Source organism: Triticum urartu, chromosome 5 (assembly GCF_003073215.2).
Source record: "Triticum urartu cultivar G1812 chromosome 5, Tu2.1, whole genome shotgun sequence".
Lineage (NCBI taxonomy): Eukaryota > Viridiplantae > Streptophyta > Magnoliopsida > Poales > Poaceae > Triticum > Triticum urartu.
This window is the reverse complement of record NC_053026.1, coordinates 376,199,186-376,220,425: the sequence shown is the minus strand read 5'-3', so window position 1 is coordinate 376,220,425 and position 21,240 is coordinate 376,199,186. Positions and strand designations below refer to the sequence as shown.

The 21,240-nt window shown below is 44.8% G+C and overlaps 1 protein-coding gene across 1 annotated transcript; it reads left to right on the top strand.

Annotated features, from left to right (window-relative positions):
• The first annotated feature begins 2,987 nt into the window (after positions 1-2,987).
• Positions 2,988-6,883, top strand: LOC125509131 (3-ketoacyl-CoA synthase 17-like). The gene is made up of 2 exons (XM_048674020.1): positions 2,988-4,035; positions 6,188-6,883. Exons 1-2 carry the CDS (start codon positions 3,086-3,088, stop codon positions 6,672-6,674), a joined length of 1,437 nt encoding a protein of 478 aa, XP_048529977.1. The 5' UTR covers positions 2,988-3,085; the 3' UTR covers positions 6,675-6,883.
• The last annotated feature ends 14,357 nt before the right edge of the window (positions 6,884-21,240 follow it).

Genomic DNA, 21,240 nt, shown 5'->3' with positions numbered 1-21,240 from the left:
TTTTCATGCCCTCCAGCGAAGTTGCCAGCACAGTCGTGTTCGGCATGGATGCCATCCCAGGAAACAAACGGGCAAACAACATTTTCTCAATCTTATTATTGACCTCATACGGGACTTTGATTTCTCCACGGGGCACACCCATAGTGAAGAACGCTGATTCCTCATCAAATGGCAGTCTTCCACGTCCCGGAATAACAAATTCCCTGGAGGCAGGATCGTAAGTCTCACCGAGCCAGTCACATACAGGGTTTACTAGGTTCTTGCACCGAACATCCATCAGAGCTTGCATCCCCATCTCAGCAGCAGCTCCCTTCTGCTCGTCAGTAAAGCCCTCGGTCATTATGGTCAGGCATTCTTGCGAAGCCCTATTGCGACAATGTTTCTTCTTCTGCATAACAGAAAAATGATGATTTGTTGCCATGTTTCAGTATCATGAAAATTTAGTTCCTAACAGACGATTGCAAACTCAATGTGACATTCAAAAACATATGGGGGGGTGGAAAGTTACCTCATCGCCATCTTTTGTCCATCCAGTTGCGCGATTCTGTTGCGGTAACTCCATGAAGTCATCATCATCGTCTTGATGGTCGTTGCGAGCCATTGTGCTGAGATAAGAACAAAATCAAAATGTCAGGGTGAAATGAACTTATGAATGAAGCAGTTGCCACCTAACAGAATGTACTTGTCACATGCCTCAAATTGAAAAAGTGACAAAAAGACTAGGCAATATCATAGGAATACCCACACCCCCCTATGATTGTCCAACAAGAAAAGTGGCAACTAAACACATTGGCTCTACTTGAAAAAATGTACAAATCATAAGGCACTTACACAAAAATGTTCAAGTTGCCATGTTAGCACAAGACAGTACAAAGAAAATGAGCACACCTTCCACTATGTAGACATGTAATGTGGCAACTCACACGCTGTCCTCATATAAAAAATGAGTTGTCATATGTTCAAAGGAAAAATGTACTAGGTTGAAATTTCCATGTTAAGATGGAAGACAATTCAAAAAGTGCTGACAACATCCACTAGACAACCTGTAATGTGGCAATTCACACACTGGCCTCATATTAAAAATGAGTTGTCGTGTAATACAGCCAAATACGTTCAGATATCACTAATCAGCATTGCTAAAAACACAAAAATTGAATCTACAGTATAGCAAAGTTGCCACATTATGCTGCCTACAGCATGTCAGCAGCCATAGTGTGCTCACAAAAAAATTTGCCACATATAAAGCATATTTGATGGCAACTGACACAATTGATCAGGAAATTAGTTGGCATCCATTGCATATAGTTGCTGAAAACTGTCATGGCTACCTTCATACTACACTTGCAGCATGGCAACGGCCATAGTGTGTTCACAAAAATAGTTGCCACATGGAAAGCATATTTGTGGCAAATGACACAGTTGATCAGAAATTAGTTGCCATCCAGTGCAGATAATTGCTGAAACTGCCATGCCTGCCTTCATACTGCACTTTGAAAATACAACTACCTAGATCTAGGGTTCATTAGCAACTATCATAACCTCAAATTCAACAATGAAAAACTTCCCCCAGTGATCGCAAATAGCATTTCGATGCAATACATAACTAGCAACAACTAAACGTCGGCTCAATCGCAACGCAGAACCAGGATGTGGCTGTGGACAGGCCGAGCCATACCGGTCTGACTGCCACGGTGGCGGCGACGAAACTACGCGATACCACCCAAAACGGCAAGCACGGGACTCCGCCACCGACTGGAACACCGGAGCACCGCGAATCCACCGGAATCTTGATGAATCTCGAGCGGAACATTGTCCACGGACGAGATGGGGGAATGCAGGCAAAGGAATGTGAGCGTGTGAAGGAGCGTTACCTTCAATCTGCAGGCACTCCGGCGAAGACGCTCCGGTCCGGCGAGTCCCACCGACGGCCGCGAATGCCGTCGACTCTTCCGCCTCCGCCTCCGCCTTCTCCTCTCGGCTTCTCTTCCAATCGAATGAACTGTGCGGTGGGTTGGGTGAGTAATGAAGTGGAGCGAGTAAATGGAACCGTGAAGGAAGGGGGGCAAAGTGCGAGACGTGGTTGACGGCAACCGCAGCCGGGCGAGTCGTGCGGGCGCTAAGCAGTTCCACCAGAGGCCCCCGAGTGGCAACCGTTGACCACGGAGAGGAAACCGGCGTGTGGGCGAACCCTCTCACACACCACACACGCGAGTTGTCCTATGTGGCACACAAAATCACCCAAAACGTGCCAAGATTCGTGCAGAAACTGTTGAACGGAGATGGAGTCGTGTGGTTGAGTTGGCTAGTGCCCACACGTGTGGGCGTTAGTGTTTTCGTAAAATAAATGCATAAATTGATGCTATAAAAATAAGTAAGACTAATGCAAAGGCAAAAAAAACAGTAAGACATAGGAAGCATGCAGCAGAATGATGTATAAGAACCTTTTTTTTAAGTTGATGGAATCAAATTCTCAAGAATATTGAAGCGTGAACAACAAAGGTATGCTCCAAGACTCCAGCATATATATTATCCATGACAACACAAAAATTAATGCAAAAGCATAACTTAGGGCGGACAAGTATGAGTTGCTGATGTGGCATGATTACATGGATATATAAGTGAAAAAAGATTATGTCTAACATGCATGACTTGCTAATGTGGGATTACTGCATGGATAGGAAAAATAGTTAGGATATGCCCATGTCATCACCGAAATGGGACAGGGTCCAAGTGATCCAGAATTTAGAGCCGCTTCTAAGTGTACCTTTTCAAGGACAGATCTAAGTGATCCAGAATAAGCTCGCTAGCATTTCACCGAACACCAACTGGGCGTGGTATCCGCCATGGACACCAACAGGGGACGGAACTATTCACCTAAAATCCAGATTGTATTCTAGTTGCATATATATATGGTCTAATACACCAAGTATATATATGCGTCTACACTAGTACACTACACTTGCCATGCTATGGGTTTTGGCTTGTTGCCTATAAATACAAGAGATGTTGTTTCACTCCAAAACCCAAAGCCTGCGAGCAGAGTCCTTTCCTAGTCCCTACCACGCCGCGCCTCTAGCTCTCGGCCATGTCGTCGTCCATGGCCGCGGCCGTGTCGTCGTTCCGCGCCCTCCCACTCCACACACTCGTGCCACTCGTGGCCTCGGCGCTCGCCTTCGTCGTCACCGTCTTCCGGCGCCTTCTTCGGCGGCAGCGGCCGGTGTACCTGCTCAACTACAGTTGCCACCTTCCGGACGCGGACCGGCAGTGCAACCTGGAGGTGTGCGAGTACTTCGGCCTCCGCTCCAAGCGCTACACCGACGAGACCGCCGACTTCATGCGGCTCATCTTCCGCAAGTCCGGCCTCGGGCAGGAGACCTTCGCGCCGCCCTTCATCTTCTCCGGCAAGTTCGAGAAGACGCTGGCCTTCGCCATCCAGGAGGCCGAGGAGGGCCTCTTCACCGTGGTGTCCCAGCTGCTGGCCAAGTCCGACGTCTCCCCGCGCGACGTCAGCGTCCTCATCGTCGCCTGCTCCATGTTCTCCCCGCAGCCGTCGCTGGCGTCCATGATCGTGCGCCGCTTCAAGATGAGGGACGACGTCAAGGTGTACAGCTTCGCCGGGATGGGGTGCAGCGCCGGCACGGTGGGCATCGACATGGCGGCGCGCCAGCTGCGCGTGCAACGCCGCCCGGGGTACGCGCTGGTGGTGGTGACGGAGAACACCAGCCTCAACTGGTACTTCGGCAACAACAAGCACATGCTGGTGACCAACTGCATCTTCCGCGTCGGCAGCGCGGCGGCGCTCGTCACCGACGTGCCCGCGCGCCGGGCCGACGCCAAGTACGAGCTGATGCGCACGCTGCGGACGCACCACGGCGCCGACGACGCGGCGTACAACGCCGCCGTGCAGATGGAGGACGAGGACGGCGGCGTGGGCGTGGCGCTCACCAAGGACCTCGTGCGCGTCGCCGGCGCCGGCCTCCGCAGCCACATCGCCACACTCGCGCCCTACGTGCTCCCTGTCTCGGAGCTGCTCAGGTACCGTACGTGCTACCACGTCGCGACGCTTCCCACCTCTGCGCGCGCATTTAACATATCTACTGCACCGTCCATATTTTTCCAGGGGCCAGTAAAACTTTATTACTACTGTGGTATCGCTGCAACACTGCCACTGTATAAACAACTTTTCACCTAAACACAGCAATGCTCCTACGTCAGTATTAATTTCTACCTGCCTTGAAATAAAATCCACCCATGATCTAATGCATATGCTCTTTTTAGAAGAAGAGAAGAAGAGGAAAAAAAATCACTGTTCAGTACGAGTTCCTTTTTCTTTTTAACAAATTCAATATGAGCTCGGCAGTGTCCCTAATACCTCTGTTACAGAGGTAGTAAGTGACTAACCATATTTTTATATCAAACTTAACTTGATGGTTGCATATTATTGAAACTTTGTAATTTTTCATTTGCAAATGTACATTCTTGGCAGTTTCACGTTTCTAGATCTAAAGATGCGCGCAAAAATTTTGTGCAACATAAAACTATTGGATGTATCGACCTTGTGAGGAATGACCGAACAAGCATCGACAAACAGTACGCGGCCAAAAATCAGGGGTGTTTCTCCACGGCATCATGGCTTATAGTCGCACCCAAAACGTAATTCTTTTTAGGTTTGTCAAGGTTAACCAAAATGTAGGTCGTTTTAAACACTCTCATTGCATTTTTGGTGATGTTGCCTCTATTTACACCCTCACTTATCCATTAAGAGTTGAGCCTATAACCTTAGTATCCATTGATCTTCTTAAGGTGTATTTTTTTTTGCGGGTGGATCTACTTAAGTTGTAGAATCACTAAAGACTATGACATTGGCATTTTACACTTTAATTAGTCGCTAGAGTCTACATTGTGGAACGAATTACTACTACATGTTGAAACATTGTGCAACAAAAGAACATGGGAAACTTAAGAAGATCAATCATGGGACCATATAGTCGGGTTACTTTTTCAATCATGGATGCAGTTGCTGGGGCAAAAAATAAAGTCCTCTAGGCATCTAGCTTAGAGATCCTCATAAAGAAACAGGGACCTCTTCTTTTTTTTCGAAAAAGGGATGTCACTGGCATGTGCATTGATTGATGTACATAACCACGGATAAAAACATCTTCACTATTAAAGATGAGTTGGAAATTGTAATGTTGGTACGTTCAACTCCCTCCCCCTCGATCCCCCTCCCTGCGTCGTGCATTAATTCAATCTAATTAAATCAAATTTTATCAAAACCTCAAATAAATCAAAATTTTCCTTGCCTTCCCCCCAAATCTAATCAAATCTTACTAAAACCTCACCTAAAATAGAACTTTCCTTTGCCTCACCCACCCATACTCAAACCAGATCTTATCAATATGACGAGTGTAAGATTTATGTCGGACATGATTAATGTTGAACCACTAGAATATGTACGTCCTTGTTGCGACGCTTGGGTAATTAGTTGTTATGTCGTTGTATTGTGCCAAAGTAAAAAAGCATTCGGATGGAAACAAGATAGAGAAAAGAGTAGTAGAAGATATCTCATTTTCTCGTTCTATTAGTAAGAACTGATTTCGACCTATATTGCTTAGTTGGCGTTTGTCGAATGAAGAAATAGCCTAAACTTGATTTTTTTAGGGTTTTAATTTCCTTGCTGATTTTGGCGCTATGGCCTAAATTTAGTTTCCGAGCTTTGGGACGATGCTTTCCATTTCCTGAATTGCATAGACAGTACTACTGCGGTATTCTGCACACACGTATAGATGTGGACTTGACTTTTGGTTTCGGCATATGAGGCATAGCTTCAAACTTAATTAATGGCGTATACTTGCTAGTACGTACTTGAGGTTTTCTATAGCAAGCGTAGCACACCCACACCCACACCCCACATGCATCTTCAGAGCAGCAGTAGCAAAACTTAATGGAGTCGTACGTGAGCACTCTGAATCTCTAGCCTGGCCTTCAATGGATGCACCATGCACGGTCATTTTTTTTCCCATTCTTGTTGACACTGTATGGTCGTTGTTTAATGTCCGTTTACCACGGAGCATCGACATGAATTTCATCAAGATCGATCCGGCATGGTGCGAAGCTTCAAACATTTACTTTTTTCGGTGCATGGGGTCTCACCGGACGCGTGGGCACGTGGTGGTTGGGCATGCAGGTACGTGTACCGGGTGGCGTGGGCGTACAGCGGCGGGAACCCCAAGGCGGCGGCGGCGCTGGTGCCGGACTTCCAGCGCGCGTTCGAGCACATGTGCATCCACTCCGGCGGCAAGGCGGTGATCGACACGGTGGCGAAGCTGCTGGGGTTCGCGCCGGCGGTGGTGGAGCCCGCGCGCGCCACGCTGCACCGCTTCGGCAACACCTCCAGCAGCCTCGTCTTCTACGAGCTGGCCTACTTCGAGGCCAAGCGCCGCGTCCGCGCCGGCGACCGCCTCTGGATGCTCGCCTTCGGCACCGGCTTCAAGGCTTGCAGCGTCGTCTGGCGCGCGCTCCGCGACTCCGGCCCCGACGCCGACAACCCCTGGAACGGCTGCGCGCACCGCTACCCCGCGGCGTTGCCGGTGCCCACCCCGCGCAGGCAGAACTACCAGCCCCAGCCCACCGAGCAGCAGCAGCAGCAGCAAGAGGAGCAGAAGAAGCAGTGAGACACCCGACCCCCGTACCGTACGTACGTCGCCGTCGATCCATCGGCCAAGAATAAATTGTGCTGTTTCCACCGTGATCTATCTATCTAAGTGGTTGCATAGTCATATTTCGATCGATCGATGACCAGATGCTTCTTCTAAGTACGCTGATGATGTATTTTCATTCCAGTCACGTAATACGTCTTTATTTAAGCAAACATTCAGATTCAGTGGCCGTCTCAACCTTGCTACGTATAGTTTCAGCTAGTTATGTTGTGCTAAAACTGGACACTTTGATGCTGCAATTGAAATTTCGGAAACGCTTGGGATCACGTGACGGTACCCAATTTTTCAGCAATGCTAACCTACATAATGTGTGTTACGTATCCTGCGTATGAGCTGATTTGGCAGATTTTTATTGGCCATTAGTTGGGGACGCGGGCCCACCCTTGAGGGGGGGGAGGGGGGGGAGGGCAGGGGCAGTTTGATTAGTGGGGGAGGGGATTGCGTAGGTTACATAGAAGTTGTATGTAGGCGTAGCATTTTTGCCAATTTTTTTGTGTCAACCTTCTCCTTTTCTGCCACGTGTCTCTTCTTAATGGGGCCTGCTATGTGTCGACCAATTTTTTGTGTCAACCTCCTCCTTTCCCGCCACGCGTCTTTTCTTAATGCTGGAGCCTGCTACGCGTCGACATGCGGATATTTTTAAAAGATTTGTCGTCTCGTGGGACATCATATCTGATCAATCTAGCGACTGAACGTCTTCTTCTATTTTGTAGCAAAGATCTTGTTTCAGAAACATTTGCAACATAGTTTGCGTTGCGGAATTTTGTTTTACAACGTAAATTGTGTTGTGGGACTTTTGTTTTGCAACATAGATTGTGTCGCGGGATTTTTTTTTTTTGCAACATGGTTGTGTTGCGGGATTTTTTTTTTTTGTCTTCCTTTTTTTTTACAACAAGGGTAGTGTTTTGGTAGAACTTTTGCCACATAGATAATGTTGTAGAAAACATATAGATGAGAAACTTAGAGTGGAACATGTTGTTTTCTAGAGAAAAAGGCATGTCTCGTGTTTCCTTGAGTGGGGCCTTGAGGGCACGTGGCGCTCAAAGGAGGTGACAAACATGTCGATTGTTTTCAGTCGGTTGATGTTGAACATTTCCCCTCCTTTTATCCCCCCTCTCTCTCTCGCACCGTCCATATATTATCTCTCTTCTTTCCCATTTTGCCTTGTCCATCCAGACCCACTCAGGGAGAGGCATTGTGGAGGTTGATGCCTTGAAATTCCGGCCATAGAGTCACTGTCTCTCAAGCGCATAGACCTGACCAAGCTAGAACAGTCTCCACGTGGTGGTGGCACCTTATGATCCTCCGTCTCCATCCCTCATCTCCTTCTGTCAACAGCGAGCAGCAGCGGCGGCAGCGGCGACGACAGCGAGGAGCAAGCAGTAGCCAGCAAAACGCAACGACTACTCTGGTGATGTTGTCGGTGTTGCGACCATAGCACACAACGGACTTGGCCACGGACGGATATACATGAGCCATGTTGCAATCGCAACAAGAGTTGCAATGACCGTAGACATGGCTCAATAAGGGTCATGTTGGTGATGTTTTTTTAGGCTCAGGGCCGTAGAACAATTGTAGCATCGATTTTCATTAATCAAATAAGTACAAAAGAGTATCAAAAGATTTAAAAAATATCAAACCTTTGGCAATGGCGATGTTGACGGCCGCGAGAAGATGATGCTTTTTTGCAACGAGGGTCTTGTTGCAATTGCAACAAGCGTCTTCTTGCAATGAGCGAAATAGAGAAAATGAGCGCACAGATACAATTGTATGGTGAGCATCTCCCGATCAGGCAGGCCGCGACTTGGCAGATCTTTGAAAAAGTTTAGCCGTCCGGCATGTAACACGCCCCTTAAAATTTACGAACAAATGAGAGGCAACCTGATTTAGTAAGGGATTGACCACTGATCAGTTGACTGGAAACTGATTTTGGGTCATTCTATTCATTTTCAGCCCTCGGATGCAAAACCAACGGCCAGATGGCCTTCTTCAACCGCCTGCCTTCCCTTTCTTCTTGCCCAAACCGCCCCATGTACCACCGACCGAACCGCCAACTTCCGCCACCCGCGGCCGCCGGCGCTCTTGCGCCAGCCTCGCCGTCCAGCCCCGCGGGCATCTTTCTAAACCAGTGAAGCACAAGATTTTTCCGGTGAGCCCTACACCCCCACCCCGGAAGCGTCAAGTTTCATACTCGCTTCCGTCGGCTGACACCGACTACGGCTCATTCCTGGCGGAGGCCTTGCCAGAGTCCCCGGGCCTTGCTGTCGCTTGCCCCGGCGCCGTTGTCGGCAGCCTCGGTGCTCCGCGCGGCTGCTGCTTCCTTCCCAAAAAAAATTAAATGACCTAAATTTCAGATTCAGGCGACTGACATCCAGCTAATTTCGATTTGTCAGACTGTTAGTTGGCCCTCTTGAATCTTGTTGATCTACGTACGGCCGAGGCAGAAGAAGATGGTCCACGAACCCTATCGCTAGATCCGCGGCACACGTCCGTCCAATCAGAGACAAAGATGTAGGTCCGGTACTGCTACTGCACCATATCATATGAGCACTGTGCTCTCCACTTACTACCGAAAGAGTGAGGAGCGAATGCAATGCATGTACCCTACATCAACAGCGATGGTTAGGTTGCTCAAATAAACGGCGTAGTACCTAAAGTAGGATCGATGAAGGCCATTGATGGCGTCGCAACGGCGAGGATCTGCGAGACGTAGTAGTAATGCACTGCATGTGGCCGCGCGCATGCAATTGATCATGGACGAATGGACGGCTCCCACAGATCGGCCGGCCGACACGGCATGGCATATTGCATGCGTTGCTGGCGGCCGGCCTTCAATGAGGCCTGGGGAGAGATGCGCAGGTGGGGTTGCTTGTGCTTGGATTGGAGCATTTCTGTTTCTGTTGGGCTTGGTGTGAGCTTTGGCAGCATGCTAGTGCTGGTGGCACGGACTCATGTGCGGCAATTAAACAATAGGCATGTGGCTTCTGTTTTTGGTATGGTTGTGGAAGTCTTTTGCTTCCAGTTTATTAGATTGAGTTCTAGTCGATTTTGTTGCCGTCGTGTTTCTCTTCTTCTAGTCCAGCAACCGCGAAGGCCACTTGAAGCCGAAGTCGTCGCGGAGGAAATTTGCGGGTTGCGGTTGGAGATGCCTTAATAGTTGTTATGATATTCGTTCAGAGTCAGCTATAACATTTGTAATGTTGAAATAGATTTTGAGTTTGGTACGTGCAAAAATGTTTACAGCCTATAAACATCGTAAGTGATAATTGATAAATGAATTTGTGTGTGGTAGATTCAACCATCTATGTCAAATATGCAAGCACACATGAGTATCATTTGTTTTTTAAATTTCCAAACATTTTTCTCGAATGTGGTATACTGATATGTATTCAGATATTTACAAGTGCATTGCTGTATTTTGTATAATTCTAATTCAAAAAACACAAAATAAATCCAGAATAAGTTATTTTTTGTGTTTATAAACATGCTATGATTTGAACATCGTGCATCCACCTCGGAAAACACTTTTCCATTCACCATGAATGAGTCTTCCATTGAGAAAGGAGAGTCTCATTCTCAAGCCTCGTAGGAGGGCGCATGCATTTTTTTTCTTCCGTTGCAATGCACGGGCCTTTTTGCTAGCCATGACTAAGATAATAATAGCTCCAAATGCATATTAGAGGCAAATCTCCTTGTCGGCGGAAAATGTCTTGATCTTTCACTTCTTCAACCGAGTTGCATCCATCTTGGTCTTGTGATCATTGACGACGTGGGCAATATGCAACTCCATCTCCATCTTTTTTAATACTCTTCTTATCTTCTTCTATCCTTTCTTGCCTTCTTGAATCTTCTTCATTACTTCCTCCATCTTCTGGTCTGCCTCTTGATCTAGTGCTAACTTTTCTTCAACCTTCTTCATTTCGTCAATGGTGCATTCCAATCTTCCAAAATAAACATTTTTTATTTGAGAAAATTATTCAACTCCATTTTCATAGCCCCCCCCCCCAACACTGCAGTCATATATTGAATCCTAGATAACAATGTCTAAGTCAAATCAATTCAGCATAATTTCGCGAAATAAAGCAAACCTTAGGAGAAATCATATAGTGTCGGATTCTTAGGAGGTGGTGTTCCTATTGCCGCCAAGGTAAACCATTGGTGTCCCAAGAGTAGGTATGCAGGCAAACGCGCCCACGAAGCCTCTGAGCGTCCGCATTCATCAGTTTTGCATTAGCACAGTTATTAAAGTAGCAGTGATTAGCTTAGTTTTTTGCTTCCGGACATGTCCGCTTGCATCCCTACTCAGGAGACCATGGTGGACGACAGCGACGATAGAGTGTGGAAGGCGGCGGGTCATATAGTAGAGGCGGTGCGTGGAGATGAGGGTTGCGGATCGGAGAAGACCACATATCGGATAGTCAGATGGTTAGCGAAGATGCCGGAGAGCACCAACGGTTCGTGGAAGGGATGGTGGCAAAAAAATGCTCGGCGGAAATGTGACCGCCGCGGAGCTCTTCTCTAGCCAACACCTGGTTGGGAAAGGTGAGCAGGGAGTGCGGGCAGTGATGTTGGGGGACCGACCTGTCGGATCCAACATGGTAGGCGCGCCCGGGCAGCCCCAAATCTGCTCCATATATGGGCTGGGTATGAGGGTTGTCGGGCAACTCAGACGGGTGGACTAGGTATGGGGGGTCCGGTTGGGTGGCGTTTTTATGCATGGACCATGTTGTCCGTCCAGGTGTACAGGGGGGAATGGGGGTTCCGGTTCGACTCTAATTGGTTACCTTCCACCCATGCTACTCGAGGACCGCAAGGGATATGGTGAGATGGAAGGCAAAAGAATTAATGTTGTGAAATTTTGGGTAGATGGAACTACTAGTGTGGGGGAGACTGAAAGAAATGGTGTTGCAGCTGTCTCATATGATATTTTGTAATGGACTGGTCGGTTCAGGCTGGAATGTTTACTTGGACCATAAGCCATCCACTTAGCATGGACAAGCTGATAGTGCAAAATTGCATAAGTTAGTTTGCACTTGAAGGGTTGGCGCGCTCTGTCGTGCCCATGTATCATACCATTGATAAAGCTTGTACCACAATGTTTGTTTGCACTATGTTATTATTTTGTATTCAATGGTTCATCATAAAGTCAAAATATGTAATACAGTGGTAACATGTCAGCATATGGAGATTATAATTTATTTGAGCTTTTGTATCAATTAATAATCCTTATAAAATAATTATCCCAGAACCGTTACTTAAATAGTTGTCCAAGAAATTGTGTTCCTTCCCAAGACTATGGAGAAGAAACAACCATGGATTCACAAGCTTTTTATACATGAAAATAGTGCAAAATGGAGACAATATTGTTTTTAATGTACCCAAGAGATACTCAAAGTTCATACTCATGCGCTAACAGTAACCACTACACAAACCAATCATAGGCTTGTTTTTCAGCATACTCTAATATATACATCCTCTCCTCCATAAATATGAAAAATATGATGCAGACATTGCTACTTGGTAGTACAAATCAGATTCTTCAATTTTCTTTTGCATCTAACAACATGGAAGAATATCATGTGCTACCACACGTTAAATGCTATCATGCTACCATTTTTTAGAACACATTTAAATGTTCCAAACAATTTCGAAAAAACTTGAGAGTGTTCACAAGATATGTATCTTCAAACTATAAAAAATTCAAACCAAAATTTGAAACAACAAGAAGAGACAAAAAGACAAACTCACCATGAATAGTGTCACAAAAATACAAAAGATAAAATACCACTATTCACTTGTGTGTTTCTGGCTGCTGGATCTCACATCCATGGCTGAGATCATGCTGGAGCACCCAAGTTTAGGTGCTCCCGTAGCACAAGATATTTTCCCCTAACAACATTCTTGTTGCATCTTTTTCCAAATCATAGAGATTTATTGATTACTCCATAGGATTAAAATCATGTTGAAGACTCTCAACAAGAAAAGGGGGCACATAGTTTAGCCATAAATATCTACGTCTAGCTTCACTAGTCGCTTATCACAGCAATGAGCCGCCGTGCTAGCATCCCTTCCTATAAATTAAAGCTCAGATTAAACAAGGAGAAATTAGCACTCATCTCCTTGACCTCACTCAGAATCCCTCCAATTTTGGATCTTTGAAACTCCAAACAATTCCATATCTCCACCACCCATTGAGCATATGTTTCCACATGAACTCGAGTGATGCCTCTTTCGGTCGCCATGTGTACACCATCACGCACTGCTAAGGCCTCCATAACCAAAGGGTTGTGATGCGGAGCATCCCGAGGTCATCCCCATGGACCTACCTACGTCTCCCACGACACCACTTGGACCAATGACAAGAGCACGAGCAAAGGCTATGGACGATAAGGTGAACTCGCTCCTTTCCGAACTACCACTTTCTATGCATGAGACATGGTTGCTACCTCAAGCGGAAACACTATGTGTGATCGGGTACTTGGAAGAAGGCCAAGGAGCAGCTACATCCAACGGGCAAGACGACGAGGACACCAAGTGCAAAGGACAAGAAGAAGAGCTGCCACGGAAACTACAGCCACTGGACGACCGGTCCAGACCGGACGTCCGGCCCCTGAAGGCCACACCAGCCCAAGAAAACCAGGCCTTCGGAGTCTACAGTGGCCGGACGAACGTCCAGGACCAGACGTCCGACACCTCCCAGGCTCCGGACGACCAACCATCTCCGGACGACCGGCACCCCTGCAACTGAACGAAAACAGCGGAAATCCGAGGAAGACCATACGACCGGCGATCGGATGACCGGACTCCCACGGACGTCCGCTACCTCCATGACAGAACGTAAACTACGGAAGTCCGAAGATCTACGGGCGTCCGGACCTCCACGAGCCTCCGGACGATCGACGCCTTACGGACGTCCGGCCCCTGGCTATGTCCAATTGCGGGCTGAGGCCCATGTACCCCTTCACTTTACCCCCTTTTGTACTACGACTATAAATAGACCTTTCCCTCCTCCTAGCTAGGGTAGCGTTGTGATAACTCATTTGTGAGATAGAGCCCCGCTTATCCATACGGATCTACTCCTTGAGAGAGACCGCGGCCCCTCTACGGAGAAGATCCCCTTGGATTCAAGACCCCCTTTTGGGTGGCCCCATCAAGACCTCCTTTGGAGAAGACCGGTTACCCTATGTATCGTCCCGTGTCAACTTTGGATCGTGTGATCTCTATGTGTACTTGGATCTAGCATATGTGTGATCGTTCTTGTTGGTTTGAGTGATTCTCTCGTGTTTCCCCTCCTGTTTCCTCTTGTGTTTTCCCTCGGGTTCTTCGTGTTCCTCGTTGGGATCCGCTCCTTTCGTGAAAGATCGGTCGTATAGGGTTCCACCATACATCATCTTGGTATCTAGAGCCACGTTGATCACGATTTCGGAGCCTCCCCGTTGTGTTTTCTAGCCTTCTTTTGTTGATTTAGTCCTAAATTCGAAAATTCTCCACAAAAATAGCCGCAAATTTTTTGGTGTGATGAAATTTTGTTGGGTTTGATCCATGGATTTGCTTTGCCTTGGGTGGATCTAGCTTTTCCCCTTCGTCTCCACCTTTTTCATCCACAAACTCGCCCAGATTCGACGGATTTCGACCTCTCCTCGATGCACCCTAGCAGTTCATCCCGTGCCCTAACTCGCACAGGCACCGGACGTCCGACAGCCTCCGGATGTCCAACGACCGGACGACCGCAATTCCCCGGACGTCCGTAATTCCCTGACGAAACTGAATTTTTCTCCCCCCGAAAATTTTCAGCCACCGCCCCACTTCCGCATACGCATTTCCATACCACCACCACTTTCCGCAACCACCTTACGCTGACTCACTTCACACTCCGACACATTTTTGCCGGATTTTGCCTTGAGAATTTGAGTTGTGGTTCCGTATCCTATTGTGTTTCGGCTATTTAGGTACGGTTCGACATCGACATCACCGCCGCTCATCTTTGCCACGGATTCGTCATTGACAACCACTACTTCACCATTTTTGACACCGTCAACCGTTTCTTGCTTACAAACAACCAACATCAATCGGTAACCTCATCTTGGTATCGTGATATATTCATTCTTGCCATTACATTGATAGCCAACATAGCCCAATTTTGCGTATCTTACCCATCGAGACTAGCCTTTGAGTATTGCCGGCAACGTCACTTGTGCACATTAGTGATCATACTTCCCATAGCATACATACATATCATTGCTGCGTATCTTGGTAGCATCTCTTGTGTCACAAAGTTGTCATCGTATACACATTTGCTATATTGGTTCGTGAAATATTGCATGAGAAAAGAGCTCAAAAGAAAAAGAGCCAAACAAGCTTTTAAGCAAAAGGGAAAGATAAGCAAGCAAGAACCATAGCATCATACAACATTAAGATTGTCATACTAAATCATCTTGGATCATATCATCGGAACACCATACATAGAGCATACCTGGGATAGAATTCGTTGCATTTTTGCTTAGTAGGTTGTACACAAGTCGTCGTATCCGCCTATTGTGCAATCGTGCTAGCGTCTCTCTAGTGTTGTGCAACAAGAGCATTTTTGTGGATTCCACATTTTGACTCATCCTTGCTTGCATGACCCCATTTATCTCTCCGTGTGTGAGTTTCCATGTACCATATTTTGCTATTGGTCCACTTGTTGCATTGCAAATTTGTGAATCTTTTCCAACATTATTGAAGCTCAACAACAATTGCATCAAATTTTGTGCCACCATCCTAACCGAGCTCCACCATAAGCTTTTACTTGTGTAGGTGCGAGAAATCGACAAGAATTGGTACCAATTGTGCTATTTCCTTGTTCCACATTGAGTGATCATTGATCCATCTTCAACATCGGTCAAGGTACATTTGGTATAAGTTCTTTTTTTCTCCCACTCACATATTTGTTTGGAATGATGGATAGGCCAAGTACTTCTACCAACCCACTCCTCATCGAGCAAGACGACGATATGTCCTCCTACATCACAAAGAACCACCTCTTTGGTGCACAACGTGCTTTGCATCAAGAGCAACAAGCAATGGGCGAACGCATGGACAACCTCGCCACCAACTTGCGACTCTCCGAGCAACGTACAAGAGACTATTTCGACAATAAGCTCGATGACCACAAGCAAGAGAATGATGCAAGAATGGATGAGATTCGTGCTTTGTTGCTCAATCGCTCTTCTTCCACTTCATCCTCATCAAGACGGAGCCGCTCAAGTCAACACTCCGACTACACCATCTCCGGCTCAAGTACACTGATGTCTACTACACAACCTTCTTCTTGTAGACGTTGTTGGGCCTCCAAGTGCAGAGGTTTGTAGGACAGTAGCAAATTTCCCTCAAGTGGGTGACTTAAGGTTTATCAATCTGTGGGAGGCGTAGGATGAAGATGGTCTCTCTCAAGCAACCCTGCAACCAAATAACAAAGAGTCTCTTGTGTCCCTAACACACCCAATACAATGGTAAATTGTATAGGTGCACTAGTTCGGCGAAGAGATGGTGATACAAGTGGTATATGGATGGTAGATAAAGGTTTTTGTAATCTGAAAATATAAAAACAGCAAGGTAACTAATGATAAAAGTGAGCACAAACGGTATTGCAATGCGTTGAAACAAGGCCTAGGGTCCATACTTTCACTAGTGCAAGTTCTCTCAACAATAATAACATAATTGGATCATATAACTATCCCTCAACATGCAACAAAGAGTCACTCCAAAGTCACTAATAGCAGAGAACAAACGAAGAGATTATGGTAGGGTACGAAACCACCTCAAAGTTATCCTTTTTGATCGATCTATTCAAGAGTTTGTAGTAAAATAATATGAAGCTATTCTTTCCGTTCGATCTATCATAGAGTTCGTACTAGAATAACACCTTAAGACACAAATCAACCAAAACCCTAATGTCACCTAGATAATCACACAATCTCAGATTCATCTATTCAAACCAACACAAAATACTTCAAAGAGTGCCCCAAAGATTCTACCGGAGAGTCAAGATGAAAGCGTGTGCCAACCCCTATGCATAGGTTCATGGGCGGAACCCGCAAGTTGACCACCAAAACATACATCAAGTGGATCAATAGAATACCCCATTGTCACCACTTGTATCCCACGCAAGACATACATCAAGTGTTCTCAAATCCTTAAAGACTCAATCTGATAAGATAACTTGAAAGGGAAAACTCAATCCATTACAAGAGAGTAGAGGGGGAGAAACATTATAAGATCCAACTATAATAGCAAAGCTCGCGATACATCAACATCGTACCACCTCAAGAACACGAGAGAGAGAGAGAGAGATCAAACACATAGCTACTGGTACATACCCTCAGCCCCGAGGGGGAACTACTCCCTCCTCGTCATGGAGAGCACCGAGATGATGAAGATGGCCACCGGAGAAGGATTCCCCCTCCGGCAGGGTGCCGAAACAGGTCTAGATTGGTTTTCGGTGGCTACGGAGGCTTCTGGCGGCGGAACTCCCGATCTATTGTGCTCCCCAATGTTTTTAGGGTATATGGGTATATATGGGAGGAAGAAGTACGTCGGTGGATCTCCGGGCTGTCCACGAGGCAGGGAGGCACGCCTAGGGGGGTGGGCACGCCCCCACCCTTGTGGGCAGCCCGGGACTCTCCTGATCCATCTCCGATACTCCATGGGCTTCTTCTGATCCAAAAATAATTTCCGTGAAGTTTCAGGTCAATTGGACTCCGTTTGATTTTCCTTTTCCGCGATACTCTAAAACAAGGAAAAAATAAAAACTGGCACTGAGCTCTGGGTTAATAGGTTAGTCCCAAAAATAATATAAAAGTGCATAATAAAGCCCATAAACATCCAAAACAGATAATATAATAGCATGGAACAATAAAAATTATAGATACGTTGGAGACGTATCAACATCCCCAAGCTTAATTCCTGCTCGTCCTCGAGTAGGTAAATGATAAAAACAGAATTTTTGATGTGGAATGCTACCTAACATATTTATCCATGTAGTTCTCTTTATTATGGAAAGAATATTCAGATCCATAAGATTCAAGACAAAAGTTTAATATTGACATAAAAATAATAGTACTTCAAGCATACTAACTAAGCAATCATGTCTTCTCAAAATAACATGGCTAAAGAAAGTTATCCCTACAAAATCACATAGTCTGGCTATGCTCCATCTTCATCACACAAAGTATTTAAATCATGCACAAGCCTGATGAAAAGCCAAGCAATTGTTTCATACTTTTGATGTTCTCAAACTTTTTCAATCTTCACGCAATACATGAGTGTGAGCCATGGACATAGCACTATAGGTGGAATAGAATGGTGGTTGTGGAGAAGACAAAAAGGAGAAGATAGTCTCACATCAACTAGGCATATCAACGGGCTATGGAGATGCCCATGAATAGATATCAATGTGAGTCAGTAGGGATTGCCATGCAACGGATGCGCTAGAGCTATAAATGTATGAAAGCTCAACAAAAGAAACTAGTGGGTGTGCATCCAACTCGCTTGCTCATGAAGACCTAGGGCATTTTGAGGAAGCCCGCCATTGGAATATACAAGCCAAGTTCTATAATGAAAGATTCCCAGTAGTATATAAAAGTGACAACATAGGAGACTCTCTATCATGAAGATCATGGTGCTACTTTGAAGCACAAGTGTGGTAAAAGGATAGTAGCATTGCCCCTTTTCTCTTTTTCTCTCATTTTTTTATTTGGGCCTTTTCTCTCTCTTTTTATGGCCTCTTTTTTTCATCCGGAGTCTCATCCCGACTTATGGGGGAATCATAGTCTCCATCATCCTTTCCTCACTCGGACAATGCTCTAATAATGATGATCATCACACTTTTATTTACTTACAACTCAAGGATTACAACTCGATACTTAGAACAAGATATGACTCTATATGAATGCCTCCGGCGGTGTAACGGGACGTGCAATGACTCATGAGTGACATGTATGAAAGAATTATGAACGGTGGCTTTGCCACAAATATGATGTCAACTACATGATCATGCAAAGCAATATGACAATGATGGAGCGTGTCATAATAAACGGAACGGTGGAAAGTTGCATGGCAATATATCTTCGAATGGCTATGGAAATGCCATAATAGGTAGGTATGGTGGCTGTTTTTAGGAATATATGTGGTGGGTTTATGGTACCGGCGAAAGTTACGCGGTACTAGAGAGGCTAGCAATGGTGGAAGGGTAAGAGTGCGTATAATCCATGGACTCAACATTAGTCATATAGAACTCACATAATTATTGCAAAAATATATTAGTTATAGAAACAAAGTACTACGCGCAAGCTCCTAGGGGGATAGATTGGTAGGAAAAGACCATCGCTCGTCCCCGACCGCCACTCATAAGGAAGACAATCAATAAATAAATCATGCTCCGACTTCATCACATAACGGTTCACCATACGTGCATGCTATGGGAATCACAAACTTTAACACAAGTATCTCTCAAATTCACGACTACTCAACTAGTATGACTCTAATATCACCATCTCCATATCTCAAAACAATTATCAAGTATCAAACTTCTCTTAGTATTAATGCACTTTATATGAAAGTTTTTATTATATCCCTCTTGGATGCCCATCATATTAGGACTTGTTTCATAACCAAAGCAAACTACCATGCTGTTCTAAAGACTCTAAAAATGATATAAGTGAAGCATGAGAGATCAATTATTTCTATAAAATAAAACCACCACCGTGCTCTTAAAAAGATATAAGTGAAGCACTAGAGCAAATGACAAACTACTCTGAAAGATATAAGTGAAGATCAGTAGTTGAATAATTATGAAACTATATGAAGACTCTCTAACATTTAAGAATTTCAGATCTTGGTATTTTATTAAAGCATCAAGAAAAACTAAATAAAATAAAATGACGCTCCAAGCAAAACACTTATCATGTGGTAAATAAAAATATAGCTCCAAGTAAAGTTACCGATGAACGAAGACGAAAGAGGGGATGCCTTCTGGGGCATCCCCAAGCTTAGGCTCTTGGTTGTCCTTGAATATTGCCTTGGCGTGCCTTGGGTATCCCCAAGCTTAGGCTCTTGCCACTCCTTATTCCGTAGTCCATCGAATCTTTACCCAAAACTTGAAAACTTCACAACACAAAACTTAACAAAAAACTCGTGAGCTCCGTTAGTATAAGAAAATAAATCACCACTTAGGTACTGTTGTGAACTCATTTTAAATTCATATTGGTGTAATATATACTGTATTCCGACTTATCTATGGTTCATACCCTCCGATACTACACGTAGATTCATCAAAATAAGCAAACAACACATAGAAAACAGAATCTGTCAAAAACAGAACAGTCTGTAGTAATCTGTAACTAACGCAAACTTCTAGAACCCCAAAAATTCTAAAATAAATTGGTGGACGTGAGGAATTTGTCTATTAATCATCTGCAAAAATAATTAACTAAATAGCACTCTCCAATAAAAACTTGCAGCAAATCTCGTGAGCGCTAAAGTTTCTGTTTTTTACAGCATGATCGCAAAGACTTTCCCCAAGTCTTCCCAAAGGTTCTACTTGGCACAAACACTAATTAAAAGCATAAAACCACATCTAAACAGAGGCTAGATAAATTATTTATTACTAAACATGAGTAAAAATCAAGGGACAAAAATAAAGTTGGGTTGCCTCCCAACAAGCGCTATCGTTTAACGCCCCTAGCTAGGCATGATGATTTCGATGATGCTCACATAAAAGATAAGAATTGAAACATAAAGAGAGCATCATGAACAATATGAATAGCACATTTAAGTCTAACCCACTTCCTATTCATAGGGATTTTGTGAGCAAACAACTTATAGGAACAATAATCAACTAGCATAGGAAGACAAAACAAGCATAACTTCAAAACTTTAAGCACATAAAGAGGAAACTTGATATTATTGCATTTCCGACAAGTATATATTCCTCCTTCATAATAATTTTCAGTAGCATCATGAATGAATTCAACAATATAACCATCACATAGAGCATTCTTATCATGATCTACAAGCATAGAAAATTTATTACTCTCCACATAAGCAAAATTCCTCTCATTCGGAATAGTGGGAGTATCATAAGAAACTCAAATACTATAAATTGTTTCCACATTAAAAGAGTAATGTTCAGAAAGGGTAATCATAATCATGACAAGTTTTATAAATATAATCATCACTACTTTTTATAGCATATGTATCATCACAATAATTATCATAAGTAGCAACTTTGTTCTCATCATAATCGATTGAAACCTCTTCCAAGATAGTGGAATCACCACTAAATAAAGTCATGACCTCTCCAAATCCACTTTCATAATTATCATAATAAGATTCAACATCCTCCAAAATAGTGGGATCATTTCTTCCTAAAGTTGAAACTCTTCCAAACCCACTTTTATCAATATAATCATCATAAGTAGGAGGCATGCTATCATCATTATAAATTTATCATTATAAATTTGCATATCAAAACTTGGGAGAC